At 39.8% G+C, this 16168-nt stretch overlaps 1 protein-coding gene across 2 annotated transcripts; it reads left to right on the top strand.

Annotated features, from left to right (window-relative positions):
* Positions 1 to 275: 275 nt before the first annotated feature.
* On the top strand, positions 276 to 15443 carry LOC120731895 (serine/threonine-protein phosphatase 6 regulatory ankyrin repeat subunit C-like). 2 transcript variants are annotated; one of them, XM_040029234.1, is made up of 28 exons: positions 276 to 437; positions 1294 to 1377; positions 1502 to 1580; positions 1728 to 1798; positions 1890 to 2090; positions 2371 to 2458; positions 3088 to 3230; positions 4600 to 4812; positions 4906 to 4984; positions 5096 to 5210; positions 5367 to 5449; positions 5552 to 5663; positions 6079 to 6147; positions 6222 to 6362; positions 6846 to 6902; positions 7198 to 7309; positions 7404 to 7475; positions 7577 to 7778; positions 7972 to 8059; positions 12287 to 12404; positions 12533 to 12752; positions 12941 to 13028; positions 13127 to 13210; positions 13602 to 13747; positions 13984 to 14066; positions 14390 to 14472; positions 14950 to 15041; positions 15143 to 15443. In XM_040029234.1, exons 1-28 carry the CDS (start codon positions 411 to 413, stop codon positions 15331 to 15333), a joined length of 3141 nt encoding a protein of 1046 aa, XP_039885168.1. In that variant the 5' UTR covers positions 276 to 410; the 3' UTR covers positions 15334 to 15443. The 2 variants fall into 2 exon arrangements, 1 of the variants encoding a protein (XP_039885168.1); XR_005695442.1 differs by lacking the exon at positions 15143 to 15443 and having other exon boundaries at positions 13984 to 14167.
* The last annotated feature ends 725 nt before the right edge of the window (positions 15444 to 16168 follow it).

The raw sequence follows: 16168 nt of genomic DNA, 5'->3' as shown, positions 1-16168 counted from the left end.
AAAAAAATAGGGACTGTCTAATGAGTAAAATAAATGTAGTTGCGTTAAAGGCAAAATATTTCCCCAGGATTTTAGAAACAAGCTAATAGCATATTGCATATTTAGCTTAAACTAAAATTACATAAATACATCGTATTTTTTATGTTTATAAAAAAATACGAGAACAAATATCTGACCAAAATTTACATTACTAACATTACTACTATTAACATTACGTCAAAGACAGCCAAAGAAAAAAAAAAACACTTAAATCACGTTTCTTTAACTTTTCTCGCGATGTTCTGGGAGCTTTGCTGTATACAATCCCAGCTGCTATCTAAGCTAAAGCTAAATTAGCTGCTACTTATTGATTGCAATGTAGTCAAGTTCACCCCAAGTATCAGTGAAGGGGCTTCACGGGTGGTTGGGATATGGAGTTAAGAAATATCAAGGACCAGGTAGTAAATACAGCTTTTTCTGAACTTAACATTAAATAACCTGCCGGTTCTCACAACTGCAATCAGCTGGCTAGTCATGTTAGCGGCGTGACGAGCAAAGTTTTCTGCAAGGATGGCTAATGTCACAGACTCCTCACCCCGTAAAGATACACGTAGTTTAAACTGGAGTTTCTGTAGAGTTAGATGTCTAATGCATTAATTTTGCAATGTACTTAGAAACTGTATCATTATGATCATTGGTATTCCTGTAAATACAGTTGAAAACCCACAAAAATTATTGTAAATATACATATCACATATATTTGTCGTTTGTACAGTGGTTAGATTTGATTAGTCCACACTTAATTACGTGCCACTGCATTCTGAATATTCCCAGTAGGAAGAAAATGGATGTGTGGGTGGACGTGCTTGAGACAGTTCAGTTTCTTTTTCTTTAGTGACATAAGTGACAAATTAAAATGCTTGTTGTTTTTTCTTCGGTTGTCTTTGAAGCAGGCTTCATAAGTCTAATTAGACTTTTTACGAAAGTCAACTGAGTCATTGTAATCTTTCCTGTACAGTGCATAACAAATTTATTACACCAACTGTCATAAAAACAAGAAAACACAGGTATCTTAATCAAAAACTAATGATGTGCTTTACAATTTTTTCAGCTTTTTTGTAAAAAAGTAAATTTGAAACTTTGTGGGTAACCACATTACTTATATTTTAGCGTTAAAAATATAGCTTTGATGAAAGAGGTTGTGCATGTATGTATTTATGTCCCTGTAGTTTTTGATTTTCATGTTGAATTGGTCCTATATGTATATGTCTACAAAAAAGTTGTTTGATTTACCTGTACTAATTTTTCTTTCAGTCCCCATTGGTCCAGGCCATATTCAGCCGGAACACAGAAGATGTGACATTTTTACTGAACCACAAAGAAGATGTCAACTCACTGGTATAGTGTTACTCAGTTTTAATTCAGGAGTTGTGTTACAAATTACAACATGCTGAAGGCTACTTGCGATTGCACATTAAATTTGTATTTAGACTATAATTTTATATATTTTTTTAAATCTCAGGACCAAGAACAAAGCACACCACTACATGCTGCTGCTTATATGGGCGATGTCATTGTTATGGACCTACTTATTAGTTCAGGTAAAAGACAAAAAAAAATGTGTGGTTGTAAGAACAAAATATTTATTGTAATGACTGATATAAATTAGTCGTATGCAAAAGAACTGTAATAGCTCAAAACTGCACAAGCAATAAAACCTAGTTTTGCTTTTTTGTGCTCTCTTACAGGTGCAAATGTCAACGCCAAGGACCAGGGGTTGCTGACTCCTTTACACCGAGCAGCTGCCTCAAGAAATGAAGTAAATTACTATTGTCAAATGGATTTTAAAAAGTCAGTGACAGTTAGCTCTTAATGTTAGACTTATCCTTTTATTTTGTTTTTCCTGTCAGAGGGCTGTGGAGCTATTGCTGAAACACAAAGTAGAGGTTAATGCACGGGACAAGTTCTGGCATACACCCCTGCACATGGCAGCTGCAAACTGGGCTACAGGTTGTGCCAAAGCCCTGATACCACATGTTTGCAGCCTGGATGTAACTGACAAGTCAGGAAGGACACCGCTACATCATGCAGCGCACAGTGGTCATGGGGAGGTAAGCTGAAGAGTCTTCTTACTGACATTTAACTATTTTAAAACTATTAAAAGCTATCTTTTTATTTGGTGTTTTTTAATAGGTAACATTTATGATATTTTATATTATTATATATAACATTTTACGTTGATTTCCATTAGGAAAGTGAATGATACGTTTCTGGGGTTTGAGTAATTGTTGCAGCACGTTTAAAAAAAAATTACCTGTTAGGTTGTATTCATCAGCATAGATGAGTTTACATAGATGAAGTGGCTACATCCTGATATTGTGCCTTTAACAGATGGTGAACGTGTTCCTGCGTAAAGGTGCAAATGCATGTGCCAAGGACAAGAAGGAAAGGCAAGCAGTCCACTGGGCTGCATCCCTCGGTGAGTAGAGACGCTCCTAACAGACACAAATGTATCTTGAATTTAATTTTCTTTTATGAGTTTTAAAGAATAACAGATGTCTTCTAGTAACTAACAGTATGTACAAACTGGAAGGGATTGGCCTTGACCTTAACAGCGGGATGCTTTTGGGATAAAATAACACTTTCTGTTGTCATCACCAGTGTATGTTTTGTGCTTGGCTGAAAACACAATTGTAAGTGTGCAAGAGTCCTTTAACAGAAAGGAGAGGTCAGAGGTTTAAATGTGAGATATTTTAAATCTTTATACAGTAGTTTCTATATGTTGACAATACACACCACACTTGTAACAATCATAGTTTCTAAGTTACAAGTCTTTCTGTCAACTTTCGACCAGTAAATTATTCAGTTGACCTTGAAGTTTTATCAGAATTCATTCAAAACTTTTCTTGTTTATAGACAAGATAACACACATGCATTCAAATGCTACCAAACACATAACCAGTGTATTCAAATGAGACCAGCTGTTGGCCAGACTGTGTGCCGTTTAATCCAGCTGTGTAACTAGCAAGTGTTGAGATGTACTAGCGTCACAAATATTTGTAGTAAATATGAATCTCTCGCTCTTGTTTTTTTTCTTTTTTTTCTAAGGACATTTGGAGGTTGTGAAGCTGCTGTTGTCTCACAGTGGAGACGTGATGTGCAAAGACAAGCGTGGTTACACTCCACTCCACGTTGCAGCTGCCGGCGGACATTTAGACATAGTCAAATATCTGCTGAGACTGGGGGTGGAGGTAAAGTCTACTGTGGTTGGGATACATTGCTTTTCCCACAATATATCCTCCGAAGAACCGAAGACAAAAAAGTATCTTTCAGTTTAACTTTTTGTTGTGATTTGCTGCCTCTTTGGCGCTAAAAGAGGCCATGAGATGTCAATGAAAAGCCCAGGATGTCCTCTGTTCAGCACATCAGGACTTAGTAGGTTAGCTTAAATAAATCAAAAGATAATCAAAACAAATTTCCATTACAGAGGAATAAAAGAATAAGCTGGATCTCAGGAGGATATAGTTGGTATTTTTTTAATGTTTGGTTTATTATGTGCAGGACAAAAAGTTTGAAATATGCTTAAGCTTTCTGCTGAGTTTCTTTTTCAGAATTAAGATATTGAGACATTTTCTTCTCAATTTTAAACCCCAAACCAGACAGTCAGTGGTAATAAATGGTTTGATAAAAGTTTAAGCATAAATAACTTGTGTTGTGTGGAGCTCCAGGATTGGCTTTATGTTGTTTTCCAGGCTGTACCAACACTTATGCTGCTGCATTGTGACTGAATCCAAAATAGATGCATAAATTCAGTACTTGCCCCCTTCCTGATTTCCTTTTTTTTTTTTCTTTGCACATATGTCACACTTACATGTTTCAGATCATCAAATTTTTTAATTAGACAGAATTAAACAGAAATAACCAAGGTAAATACAAAATGTAGTTTTTAAATAATGATTTCATTTATGAAGAAAGAAAAAACTATTCAAACCTACCTGGCCCTGTTTGGAAAAAGTTAATGCCCGCCCTTGTTGCACTATGAAATAACTCTGAATAATCATGTTTTTTTTGGAAAGCTGAGTTCAAGTTCATTACTGCACCCAGACCTAATTAGTGCCAGACCCACTGAATCAAGTCACTTAAATGGAACCTGTCTGACAAAGTGAAACAGGCTAAAAGATCTCAAAAAGAAACGCATCATGCAGCGAGCTAAAGAAACTCAACAACTGATGATAAGTCTGGAAAGAGTTAACATTTCCATTTTTAGCCATTTATAAATGGCTATAATAGTGTTTTTCACACAGGGCCAGGTAGATTTGGATACCTTTTCCGCTTAATAAATGAAATCATAATTTAAAGACTGCAGTTTGTATTTACTCAGGTTATCTGTCTAATATTACATTTTTTGGATGATCTGAAATATGAAATCTGGAAGGGGGCAAATACTTCTTTACATTTTTTATTTCTTTTTTAAAACCTCACATATAATGATCTACGTCAGCCGCCCACTGATATAATCTGCAGTATTTCTTGGGCATATGGCTCTTGTTATTTACAGCAAACTGTTTTATACTCCATCGGTTTATGTATTTGTCTATATATTTTGATATCTGCTTCCAGATTGATGAGCCCAACATTTTTGGGAACACAGCGCTCCACATGGCCTGTCACACAGGGCAAGACACTGTGGCCACTGAACTGGTGAACAGTGGCGCCAGCATCAACCAACCCAACTACAACGGCAACACACCATTACATCTGGGAGCCGCCTCCTCCAGCGGGGTGTTGTGTCTTGAGCTCCTAGTCAACAATGGTGCTGATGTCAACGTACAGGTTAAAAGGATGATAAATAAGAAAATAATCATCTATTGGTTGAGGGGATAATTGGCTGGAAGACTGAATGTTTTCTTTTTGTCTAATAAACAGAATAAGAAAGACATGAGCCCTTTACATATGGCTGCAATGCACGGACGCTTCACTGGCTCGCAGATTCTCATCCAAAATGGTAACAAAGTGCAAAATTTTGTGTAATGTGACTGATAATGAAAAGGGTTCTTAAAATATCTAAGCTCGAGAGACACCTATCCACGCATTTTTTTCCCTCCCACTTATGCAGGGGGAGAGATCGATTGTGTTGACAGTAATGGAAACGCTCCTCTTCATGTTGCTGCCAGACATGGTCAGGAGCTGCTGGTCAGTACTCTGCTGACAAACGGTGCTGATAAAGGCAGGTAGGTCTGTGAGTCATTGATCAGTTGTATAAAATGTATTCAAAATTATGACATCCTTGCCTCCTCGCAACCCCCTTGCAGTGACTCTGTCGCTCTCAAGTAGCTTTCCAACTTGGCACATACTTACCAAACGTAACAATGTCATCATCTCTGCAGACAGGGAATTAATGGGATGCTTCCACTGCATTTGGCGGCGCTCTACGGCTTTCCAGACTGTTGTCGCAAGTTACTGTCTAACGGTGAGAATCTGTTTTGAGTCACCCCGTTTCAGAATCACATTTCTTTCTTGTTACATTTTAATTACTAACACCAGCTCGTTTCTGTTGTTTGTCTTTGTTCAGGCCAGTTTTACAACATGGCGCCAATGCTGACAAATGACCAAAGTGTGGGGTTCGACATAAACATGTTAGATGATCATGGAAGGACGTGCCTGCATGCAGCTGCATCTGGAGGGTGAGTGGTGCAGACTCTAAGTAAATGCTTTTAATAGCTGGCACAATTTTGTCCTCGTGCACTTGTAAATAGAAGCCTGAATTATAAGTGCATCCATGTATGACAAGTATTATTAGTTATCAGTAGCTGTGTAAATTTCAGAACATAGTAATGTTGTGAATTTTCTGTGTTGTTCAGCCACAACACAGAGGTCAGTCGGCGATACACTACGAATGTCAAAGGAGGGTAAAACTATTGTAAAGATCGTAATGCCAATTATTTGTTGTGTTGTTTTCCGAGTCATAAGGTTTGAGGCAGAAATAAATCAACAGAAAATGAGCTTAAATGATAAACTTCAGAAATATTTGTGAGCTATGCACTGCACTTGTGAGACACTTGGTTCTCAGTTGAAGTCTTTATTTTTTTTATTTTGCAGGAATGTCGAGTGTGTTAATTTGCTGTTAAGCAGCGGTGCTGAGCTGGATATAAAAGACAATTTGGGAAGGTAAGCAGTCCTGAATGGCTGGAGGTAAGAACTGAACTTTGGTGTTACCTGATGTGTCCTGTTTTGCTTTGCAGATCTCCTCTGCACTACGCTGCAGCAAATGGGAACAGCCAGTGCACCATCTCCCTGGTGAGAGCTGGTGCAGATGTCAATGAGCTGGATCTGACGGGCTGCAACCCCCTGCACTATGCTGCTGCTTCACACACCTTCTCTGGGTAAGAGTCTTTACTGACATTTTAAATTGGCCCATTTCACTCAACAACAGGAAAGCATGGATCCATCCTACCTTGTATAAATCGTTCAGGCTGCTGATGGTGGTGTAACAGTGTGGCAGAATTTTCTTGACTCGCTTTGGACCATTTTGCACCAATTAATATTTTTTAAACACCACAGCCTACATGAGTATAGCTCCTGACGATGTTTACAGTATACTCATCTTCTGATGGCTCCTTCCAGCAAGATAACACAATCTGTGACAAAGCTTGAAATCTGGTTTCCTGAACATGACAATGAGTTCACTGCACTCAGACAACTTCCAGTAAAGCACCTTTGGAGTGTGGTGGAACGAGAGATGCTCACTGTGGATGTGCAGGCGACAAATCAGCAGCAACTGTGTGATGCTGTTATGGACCAATATGAGGAATGTTTCCGGCACCTTGTTGAAGTAGCTTAAAAAGTGCTCATCTTTTTTTCCACAGAGGGGGTCCAAACTCTGACTCAGACGTCAACGTGGAAAAGCAACATGAAGCCTCTCTGTAAGTCATATACGTCACATTTATATATTATACTGTTTGTGCTTTACCATGCAGAATCTAGAGTAATTATCATTTTAAATTAAAATTACACAGACAATTGGAGGTAGTTTGGGTAACTTTTAGTAATGTTCTTTATCAGGAATTATTTAAAGAGTTGATAAGAACAAAATCAGAGGTCAGAAAAATGACTTTAATGGAACTTGACGTTAGTTCACAAAGACACAGAATTGTACATTAACGTACATTAAACTCTTGTAATGTTTAAGTGTTTAGACTGTGAACTTGTTTCGTTCAGGTGTTTAGACTACTTGCTTGACAACGGGGCGAACCCAACTCTGAAGAACAGCAAGGGATACAGTGCCGTTCACTACGCAGCTGCTTATGGGAACAAACAGCATTTAGAGCTGGTCAGTGGTGTCTTCTCATTTTTCATTTAGTTCATACATTTTCTTTTTAACTGACTGCAATCTGGACCTATTTGGAATTCTTTTACTTTTCCAGCTCTTGGAAATTTCTTTCAACTGTCTTGAGGAGGCTGAAAGTAACGTTCCAGTCAGTCCTTTGCACTTAGCTGTGAGTATAAAGTAAAAACCTTGAAAATTATGCAACTAGCAGAGGTCCTGCTAGTTTACATGCTTTCAACTGTATTGTCTTCATGCATTTTGTCACTGCAGGCATATTTTGGCCACTGTGAAGCTCTGCGTTTGCTTTGTGAGACATTAGTGAGTCTGGATGTGCGGGACATTGAAGGCCAAACTGCCCTCCACCTCGCTGCTCAGAAGGGCTTCTCCCCATGTGTAGAAGTACTGTTGAAACATCAAGCCTCCTACACACTGAAGGAGCACAAGCACAAGTGGACAGCTCTTCACACTGCAGGTGTGTGCATCTCAGTACATATTTGTGCCCATACAATAATGCTTAAGTGTGTTTATCTTGTATTTTTTAGTGCCCCATTGATGGATTTGGGTTGATTTTGTTCTGAAAATAAACAATGCAGCTTTTTGGTTAAGATTTGTTTTTTCTTTTAAACTTATGTGTTTTTATCTTTGTGTCCCTTCTGCTCGAGCAGCTGCTGAGGGCCAAGTGGACTGTATCCTCCTGTTAGTTAACATGGAACAAAGTGCTGACATCATTGACAGCCCAGACACACGGGGACAGTGAGTCACTTTGCATCTTTTAATTTGTGTTCCGTGTATTTATTTATTTATTAGTCACGTAAACATGGTTATTTGTGGGCGATTTTAATTATTTATTGTGACATGACACTTATAAAGTAAATAGTCTTCAGCAGTGTGTGTCATGGTCCAACCAGATTTAATTTTCATTAAACTGATACTGATTGCGTGATAACAAGGTAAGCGCAGAAAGGAACAGATTTTATCAGACATTAAAGCAATGGTTGTGTATATTGATAATAAATTGTCTTTTAAGGTAGTAAAATAAAATAAGAAGATAAACAATTAAGTATTGAACATCTACGAGAAACCGCAAAAGGATGCAAATAACCATGAGGGATTTATGCTTCTGTGAAAAGCTGAAGCAAAAGTCATCGTGTCATGCAGTCTGAGGCTATTGTGATTGGCCTGTTTCTTACCGTCGATTCCTCCTGTGCATTTCTGGCTACTTTTTTGCAAAAACTACTGGAACATATGTGAGGGAATGTAAAAAGAAGTGAAAAACTCGAGTGTCAAATATGATTAGCTTTCGTTGAAAAAACAAAAAAACACGGGAACACAATGTGTCTGAGTGTGTTCGCTCAGACACCATATGAGTGAAAATAACTTGAACTCCAATTTTGAAAACACAAATTTCTTTCTTTTTTTTATTTTTATAAAGCTCTGACTTGTATTATGAGTATGAGTCTGTGGTCTGGAAGAGAGTCCTGTAACTCTGTCTGCAAAATATAGTATATAATGACCAATGTTGGGCAATTAATTATATAGTTACTTCTTCAAAAAAGTAATTGAGTTTTGCAAACAACAAAGTTTTTTTTGCAGCTGTTTACCTAAAAATGCTGCCAAGGCGTTTTTTTAAAATAAACATTTCAAACTATTTACAGAACAATCAGCTGTTCTGCATCAAATCTGATGCCACACAAATTATTTGTGCCACTCCAAAAAATTATTTCTATCCACTATAATATAAAGGAGAACAACAGGCTGATACCTGCAGGCCTGACAACAGGAGATGTATCACTTCTGTAACACCTGTAGCACTCAGCAGTCGCCTCATTGTTCTGTTGTTTTTCTGGTGTTGTTTTTGCTCACAGGCAGAGAGCGCTTTCAAGCGTTTTCCTTATAAGATGCCGTTTTTACCATTCCTTCCTGCAGTAAATATAAACAACGATAGTATTCAGGAAGAAAACCAAACATTGCAGATAATATTTATCATAACTCTGGTTTTACGTGGCCTATCAACACAATTTAAAAACTGGTATAAAGTCCACACTTTTTCCGTCAATTGTTCTGTCAGTCCTGCTCACATCGCCAATGGTTGTACACGTCATTAACGTGGCTTCACTCCTCATCAGCCGCTTTGCTAGCTAAAACACCGGTGTCGGCACATAAGGACGCTGTCATAGCCTGTCAGCGACGTTGATTAGCTGCGTATATACGAATGTGAATCGCGTTATTGGCTGGACTATGGGATAAGGTGACATCGTTGTAATCCCATACTGGAGCAGCCAGTCACTCACTGACTAACACTGCAAAACAGAATTGTTAAAGTATTAATTTCAATTCAGGTTAGTTTTTTTTTTGTGCGCAACGCAGATTTTCTGTGCGCAGAGACCGTGCCAGCAGTGCGCAATTACACACGTGCGCAGCTTAGAGGGAACATTGATCACCACAAGGAGTGAAGACCTGTGAGGAGAAAATAGTCCCAGTATTGTGTTAGTTTTTATTGGGCTGGCACTGATTATAAAACAGCCTCTTAGGTTCTACAAAGATTCACCACATGAGTCTTAGGCTACGTTCACACTGCAGGTCTTAATGCTCAATTCCAATTTTTTGATCAAATACGATATTTTTGTCTGCTTGTTCACACTACAAATAAAATGCGACAGCAAACGCGCTCTAGTGTGAACGCTCAAAGCGGCCCGCATGCGCAAAAGAAGACGTCACACACAACGCGCTCTGTTTAGACCCAGAGCAAACAATATTGTTTGACTCATGGCCCTTAATATAAGGACTTCGGACTTTACGTTTCCCAATTTTTGCTTTAAGTTATTTTGTTATTTACATAATAATGTAAATAACCTAATAATTATCCTTATTGCTGTTTTAGAGGAGCGGTGTTTCAAAGGATAGTTGCAGATTTCTGTCAGAATCTGCAGATTATACAGTATAAATAAAATGTTCATGTTTCTCCAACGTTGTCTTCCCAACAGTTTCACTGACATCTACACTGGATGGCCAGGAAGCGTTCACGATGTCTTCTCGGGCGCTTCTCCGGAGCTGATAATTGGCGTCTTGTCTTGTGTCAGTGACGTAAAAGACGGATTTAATGCGACTTGACCATTCAAACAGCAGTCGCTTTCTAAAACATCGGATATGTATCGGATTCAGTACCACATACGAAAGTGACCCAGATCGGATTTGAAAATATCGGATTTGTGCCGTTCACACTGTCATACCATGATCGGATTTGGATCGCATAGGGTCAAAAAAAAATGGGATTTGATGCGCTTTCGCCTGCAGTGTGAACGTAGCCTAAATCAGCAGATACAGTGGGGCAAAAAAGTATTTAGTCAGCCACCGATTGTGCAAGTTCCCCCACCTAAAATGATGACAGAGGTCAGTAATTTGCACCAGAGGTACACTTCACCTGTGAGAGACAGAATGTGGAAAAAAAAAAATCCATGAATCCACATGGTAGGATTTGTAAAGAATTTATTCGTAAATCAGGGTGGAAAATAAGTATTTGGTCAATAACAAAAATACAACTCAATACTTTGTAACATAACCTTTGTTGGCAATAACAGAGGTCAAACGTTTACTAAAGGTCTTTACCAGGTTTGCACACACAGTAGCTGGTATTTTGGTCCATTCCTCCATGCAGATCTTCTCGAGAGCAGTGATGTTTTGGGGCTGTCGCCGAGCAACACGGACTTTCAACTCCCGCCACAGATTTTCTATGGGGTTGAGGTCTGGAGACTGGCTAGGCCACTCCAGGACTTTCAAATGCTTCTTACGGAGCCACTCCTTTGTTGCCCGGGCGGTGTGTTTTGGATCATTGTCATGTTGGAAGACCCAGCCTCGTTTCATCTTCAAAGTTCTCACTGATGGAAGGAGGTTTTGGCTCAAAATCTCACGATACATGGCCCCATTCATTCTGTCCTTAACACGGATCAGTCGTCCTGTCCCCTTGGCAGAAAAACAGCCCCATAGCATGATGTTTCCACCCCCATGCTTCACAGTAGGTATGGTGTTCTTGGGATGCAACTCAGTATTCTTCTTCCTCCAAACACGACGAGTTGAGTTTATACCAAAAAGTTCTACTTTGGTTTCATCTGACCACATGACATTCTCCCAATCCTCTGCTGTATCATCCATGTGCTCTCTGGCAAACTTCAGACGGGCCTGGACATGCACTGGCTTCAGCAGCGGAACACGTCTGGCACTGCAGGATTTGATTCCCTGCCGTTGTAGTGTGTTACTGATGGTGACCTTTGTTACTTTGGTCCCAGCTCTCTGCAGGTCATTCACCAGGTCCCCCCGTGTGGTTCTGGGATCTTTGCTCACCGTTCTCATGATCATTTTGACCCCACGGGATGAGATCTTGCGTGGAGCCCCAGATCGAGGGAGATTATCAGTGGTCTTGTATGTCTTCCATTTTCTGATGATTGCTCCCACAGTTGATTTTTTCACACCAAGCTGCTTGCCTATTGTAGATTCACTCTTCCCAGTCTGGTGCAGGTCTACAATACTTTTCCTGGTGTCCTTCGAAAGCTCTTTGGTCTTGGCCATGGCGGAGTTTGGAGTCTGACTGTTTGAGGCTGTGGACAGGTGTCTTTTATACAGATGATGAGTTCAAACAGGTGCCATTCATACAGGTAACGAGTGGGGGACAGAAAAGCTTCTTACAGAAGACGTTACAGGTCTGTGAGAGCCAGAGATTTTCCTTGTTTGAGGTGACCAAATACTTATTTTCCACCCTGATTTACGAATAAATTCTTTACAAATCCTACCATGTGAATTCATGGATGTTTTTTTTCACATTCTGTCTCTCACAGTTGAAGTGTACCTCTGGTGCAAATTACTGACCTCTGTCATCATTTTAAGTGGGGGAACTTGCACAATCGGTGGCTGACTAAATACTTTTTTGCCCCACTGTAGTTGAAGTGACAGAATCATGCCTACAACTGAATTCTGCTTGTTGTACAGGACGGCTCTCATGCTGGCAGCTCTCGGTTGCCACACCGACTGTGTCCACATACTGCTGGAGAAAAATGCAAAGCCTGATGCTGCAGACAAACAAGGCTTCACTGCTTTACACCGAGCTGTAAGTGTGTGCATGTCGCACGCCACTTTTTTTCATTGCACTCAACAATTATTGCAAATAGAAGATTATACCTTTACCACCACCCTCATGCCTCCTGTCACATGATATCTTGTGTACTCATCCTGCAGGTCATAATGGGCAGTGAGGAGTGTGTGTCTGCTCTGCTGGAACATGGAGCTTCTGCTCTGTGCCGAGACTCTAGGGGGAGGACCCCGCTGCACCTCGCAGCATCCTGTGGTCACATGGAGCTGCTCCGCTCTTTGCTAAAGGCTGCAAAGAAAGCTGACCCTCTGGACTCCATGCTGGACTACAAAGGCTACACACCCACTCACTGGGCTGCCTACCATGGTGAGACATCAGAGCAGCACTTCATGTCAAATGAGCAGTTTATAATTAAGCCGTTTTAACACAATAGACCTGCCTGTTCATACATCATTTTTGTGTATCAAGAGACATTGCGTTTTATTGTGCATTAAGTCATTTAAATAAAAATGTAAACATCAATTATGTCTCTATTTGTTTCCAACCTTTCTTAGGTCATGACAGATGTTTATGCATTTTACTTGAAAACAAACTTTTTAGCATCCAGGAAGGAAGTCTCTTCACCCCATTGCACTGTGCTCTGTGAGTTATTATGTGCGCACACATGCTTTTTAGAAGTCAGCTTAAATAAATTTAGTGTAGTTCTTCACATTTTAAACACCTCTGTTTGCCACATGCAGAGTTAAAGGGCACGAAGCTGCAGCAGACCTTCTAGTGAAGACTTTTGGCCCTCAAATTGTCAGCATTAGTGACGCCAAAGGAAGGTAGGTAACTTTCATTCAGACGGTTTCATACAACACAGCCAGCAGGTGTCAGTAAAGTTAATGTAATAGTTTTAGGTTTATTTTACATGTGGCATACATTTCCCAGCAGTCATAATACACTGCTCATATTATTTTTTATGATTGCTACTCATTTAAAAGTGGCCTAATTTGAAATGTACAGTGTGATTTATTTATTTTTTCCTCTATATTACATAAACAGGCTCTACTCAGGCTACTACTAAAGCGACAAGTTATTTTGTATGATTCGGTTTTAATGGATTTTTTTATTTTTTTGCATCACCTTTCCCAAACTGGACAGTGTTTTCTCCTTCGTGGGCTGTGAACATTTCTGCTCATCTAGTATTTTGATGTGTTCCTTGCTTGAGTTCAGGACCCCACTGCATGCTGCTGCATATTCAGGGAACGTTGCTGGGCTGCAGCTGGTTCTGGCCCAGGGAGCACAGGTTAATGCTGTGGACCACTGTGGATGCTCTGCTCTGATGGTTGCTGCTGCCTGTGGACAGACCAGAGCTGTTGGTATGTGTGAAACAAGGAAGTCCTTTGAAATGTTTTTGTTTCTTTCTGCACCTGGAAACCTTTAAAAACTATCTAGACTATTTAGAGCTGGAGAGCTTCTTTTCTCACATCCCTCAGTGATGGTTTCTTTTAATAAACCACTTTGTTCCAGTGTTGCACTGTCATGTGAAAACACCAACCAACAGCTTGAGGTGTAGTAGTCTGGGTATATTGATGTTTACCTTCCTGTATTTCAGAGTTCTTGCTGAACAAGGCGACCCCAGACCTGACCCTGGTGGATTTCAATAACAACACAGCCCTTCACTTAGCCTGCAGCAAGGTCCCATACACACAAACAAATGGGTGCACTAAATGCATGCAGTGTCACACAAATAGTTGCATGAGTGTAGCAGGAGATCAGTTTAACATCCGTCACAGAAGGTGATTAGAAATGTAATGCATGAAAATCAAGTTTAATATGTATCATAACTGTTGTTTGTCGGCCTGTCTGGAGTATAATTCTGATTTAATTTGAACTAATTCTAATAGTAGTTTTTCTTATATGAAACCTGCATATGCATGGCTCATAATACTAAGTACTTGTTTTGAATTTCAGTGAAAAAGCGGATGGTTTTAACAACATTTACATGCTTTATTCTGCAGGGTCATGAGATGTGTGCCTTGTTAATCCTGGGAGAGATCACCGATTCCTCACTCATAAATGCAAGAAACAACGCTCTCCAAATGTGAGTTGTCTTGACGTAGCAGTCAGCTGATCTCCATAAACAGTTATCTGCAGAGACACAAGAAGGTTTCTGGTTTCTGTTTGTTGTCCAAGTATTATTGGCTGCCCACACTGGAAGCCCAGAAACATATAATCATGGTAAAAAGAAAATACACCTTCCCTGACAAAATAAAAAAATAGTCTTATCCTTAGCAGGTCTTCAAGCAGCAAAGTGCACTCTTACTGCTTCCAGGTGGTGCTAATCAAATAAAATTGATTAACTGATTCTCAGCAAGCATGAGCAGCTCTATAAAAGTGAAGGTTTTGGCAGTTTTGCCAGTCTGGAGCATTCAGTTGTGTGTTAACACGATGTCATGCCTTGTTCTGCAGACAAAGAGAAAATGTGACAAATCTGAATGTCTGTTCTGAAAAACATAAATCTCACTGTAGTTTAATCTGTCCTCAGTGCACTGTAGTCAGACCTTTTATTCTCATGCAGGCCGCTTCACATTGCAGCAAGGAAAGGTCTGGCGACTGTTGTGCAGGTGTTACTGAGCAGAGGAGCAGCAGTCATGGCTGTAGACGAGGAAGGTAGGTTGGGATTATATTTCTGTGATAAGAATACCAAAGCAGGTATGTTCAACCTGCGGAGGATTGTGTGGGTTACTGATTTGCCTTTTTATCCTCTGCAGGCCACACGCCAGCTCTGGCCTGTGCCCCGAACAAAAACGTAGCAGAGTGTCTGGCCCTCATCCTTTCCACCATGAAGCCTTTCCCTCCCAGAGAGGCTGGTCCTAACACAGCCTCCCACTTCAGCCCCATCCTGAAGAACTGCACTATCGCTGCCTCCTGCGGGGCCAGTGGAAACCTGTGCCATGCCTGAGCACAGGACCAAATTCACACTGTCAGTCAGTGTTAGCCTGTAAGCCACTTTTGTGACAAAAATGCAGCTTCATCCCAGCGTAACCCAAAGTCACCATGAACACCTGTGGTCATGCATAGCTTTTTGTCTCTCGTGTCATGGCATTTCTATACATGACAGCATATGCTTGCTCGCCAGTAGCATAAAACCTAGTCTTACTCTAATATTAGCTTTCACATTATTCTCTCTATTAAGAGTGTAGTTATTTTAATGAAGTACTAATCTTTAGATATGAATGGAAGGTTTAAAATAAGCACACAACACAAGCCTCCCCACCTGAACCTCATCCACTATCAGTATTTACTTTTATTTAAGCAACATAATCTCAAAACTCCATGTTTGTCTTCAGTTGATACGAGTGCACAGATGCTCAGGTGTTTAGTGTCTGTGTGTGTGCGTGTGTGTGTGTTTGGCTTAGTTTTCATATTACTAGATGCTGCTTCTAAATATAAATATTTTAATATATCTAACAGGTGCTGTAAACCTTTTATGCAATTAATAGCACTATTTTCTTATCCTACGCAGGGTGTAGCAAACACTACACTGATAAAAAGCCACCTATTATTCTGATATTATCATGATTTAAAACTTCAGTTAGCCTACCAGCCATAAGCATGTTTATAGTTTAAATGAGAATTTAACAAGTTTAGTGTATATAGCACTCTTAAAATGAAGTTAACCTTGAAAATCCCAAATTATTGGATTAACCTCAGGTCAGTGTGTACTGTAATCCCGGTGCAATAACAAGCACTGCTCAGACTGGATGTTACATACTCGTATAAACTATGAGTAAAGT

Source organism: Simochromis diagramma, unplaced genomic scaffold (assembly GCF_900408965.1).
Source record: "Simochromis diagramma unplaced genomic scaffold, fSimDia1.1 OVJJ01000483.1, whole genome shotgun sequence".
NCBI lineage: Eukaryota > Metazoa > Chordata > Actinopteri > Cichliformes > Cichlidae > Simochromis > Simochromis diagramma.
The sequence above is the reverse complement of the archived record's forward strand: the minus strand, read 5'-3'. Positions and strand labels throughout refer to the sequence as shown.

What these genes read in the sequence shown, in the direction of transcription:
- LOC120731895 (XM_040029234.1), top strand. Translation starts at nt 411, where the DNA reads ATGGAGTTAAGAAATATCAAGGACCAG. An exon ending in TGCTGAGACTGGGGGTGGAG is followed by an intron (nt 3,231 to 4,599) that starts GTAAAGTCTACT and finishes ATCTGCTTCCAG; the next exon opens with ATTGATGAGCCCAACATTTT. An exon ending in TGGACAGACCAGAGCTGTTG is followed by an intron (nt 13,748 to 13,983) that starts GTATGTGTGAAA and finishes CCTGTATTTCAG; the next exon opens with AGTTCTTGCTGAACAAGGCG.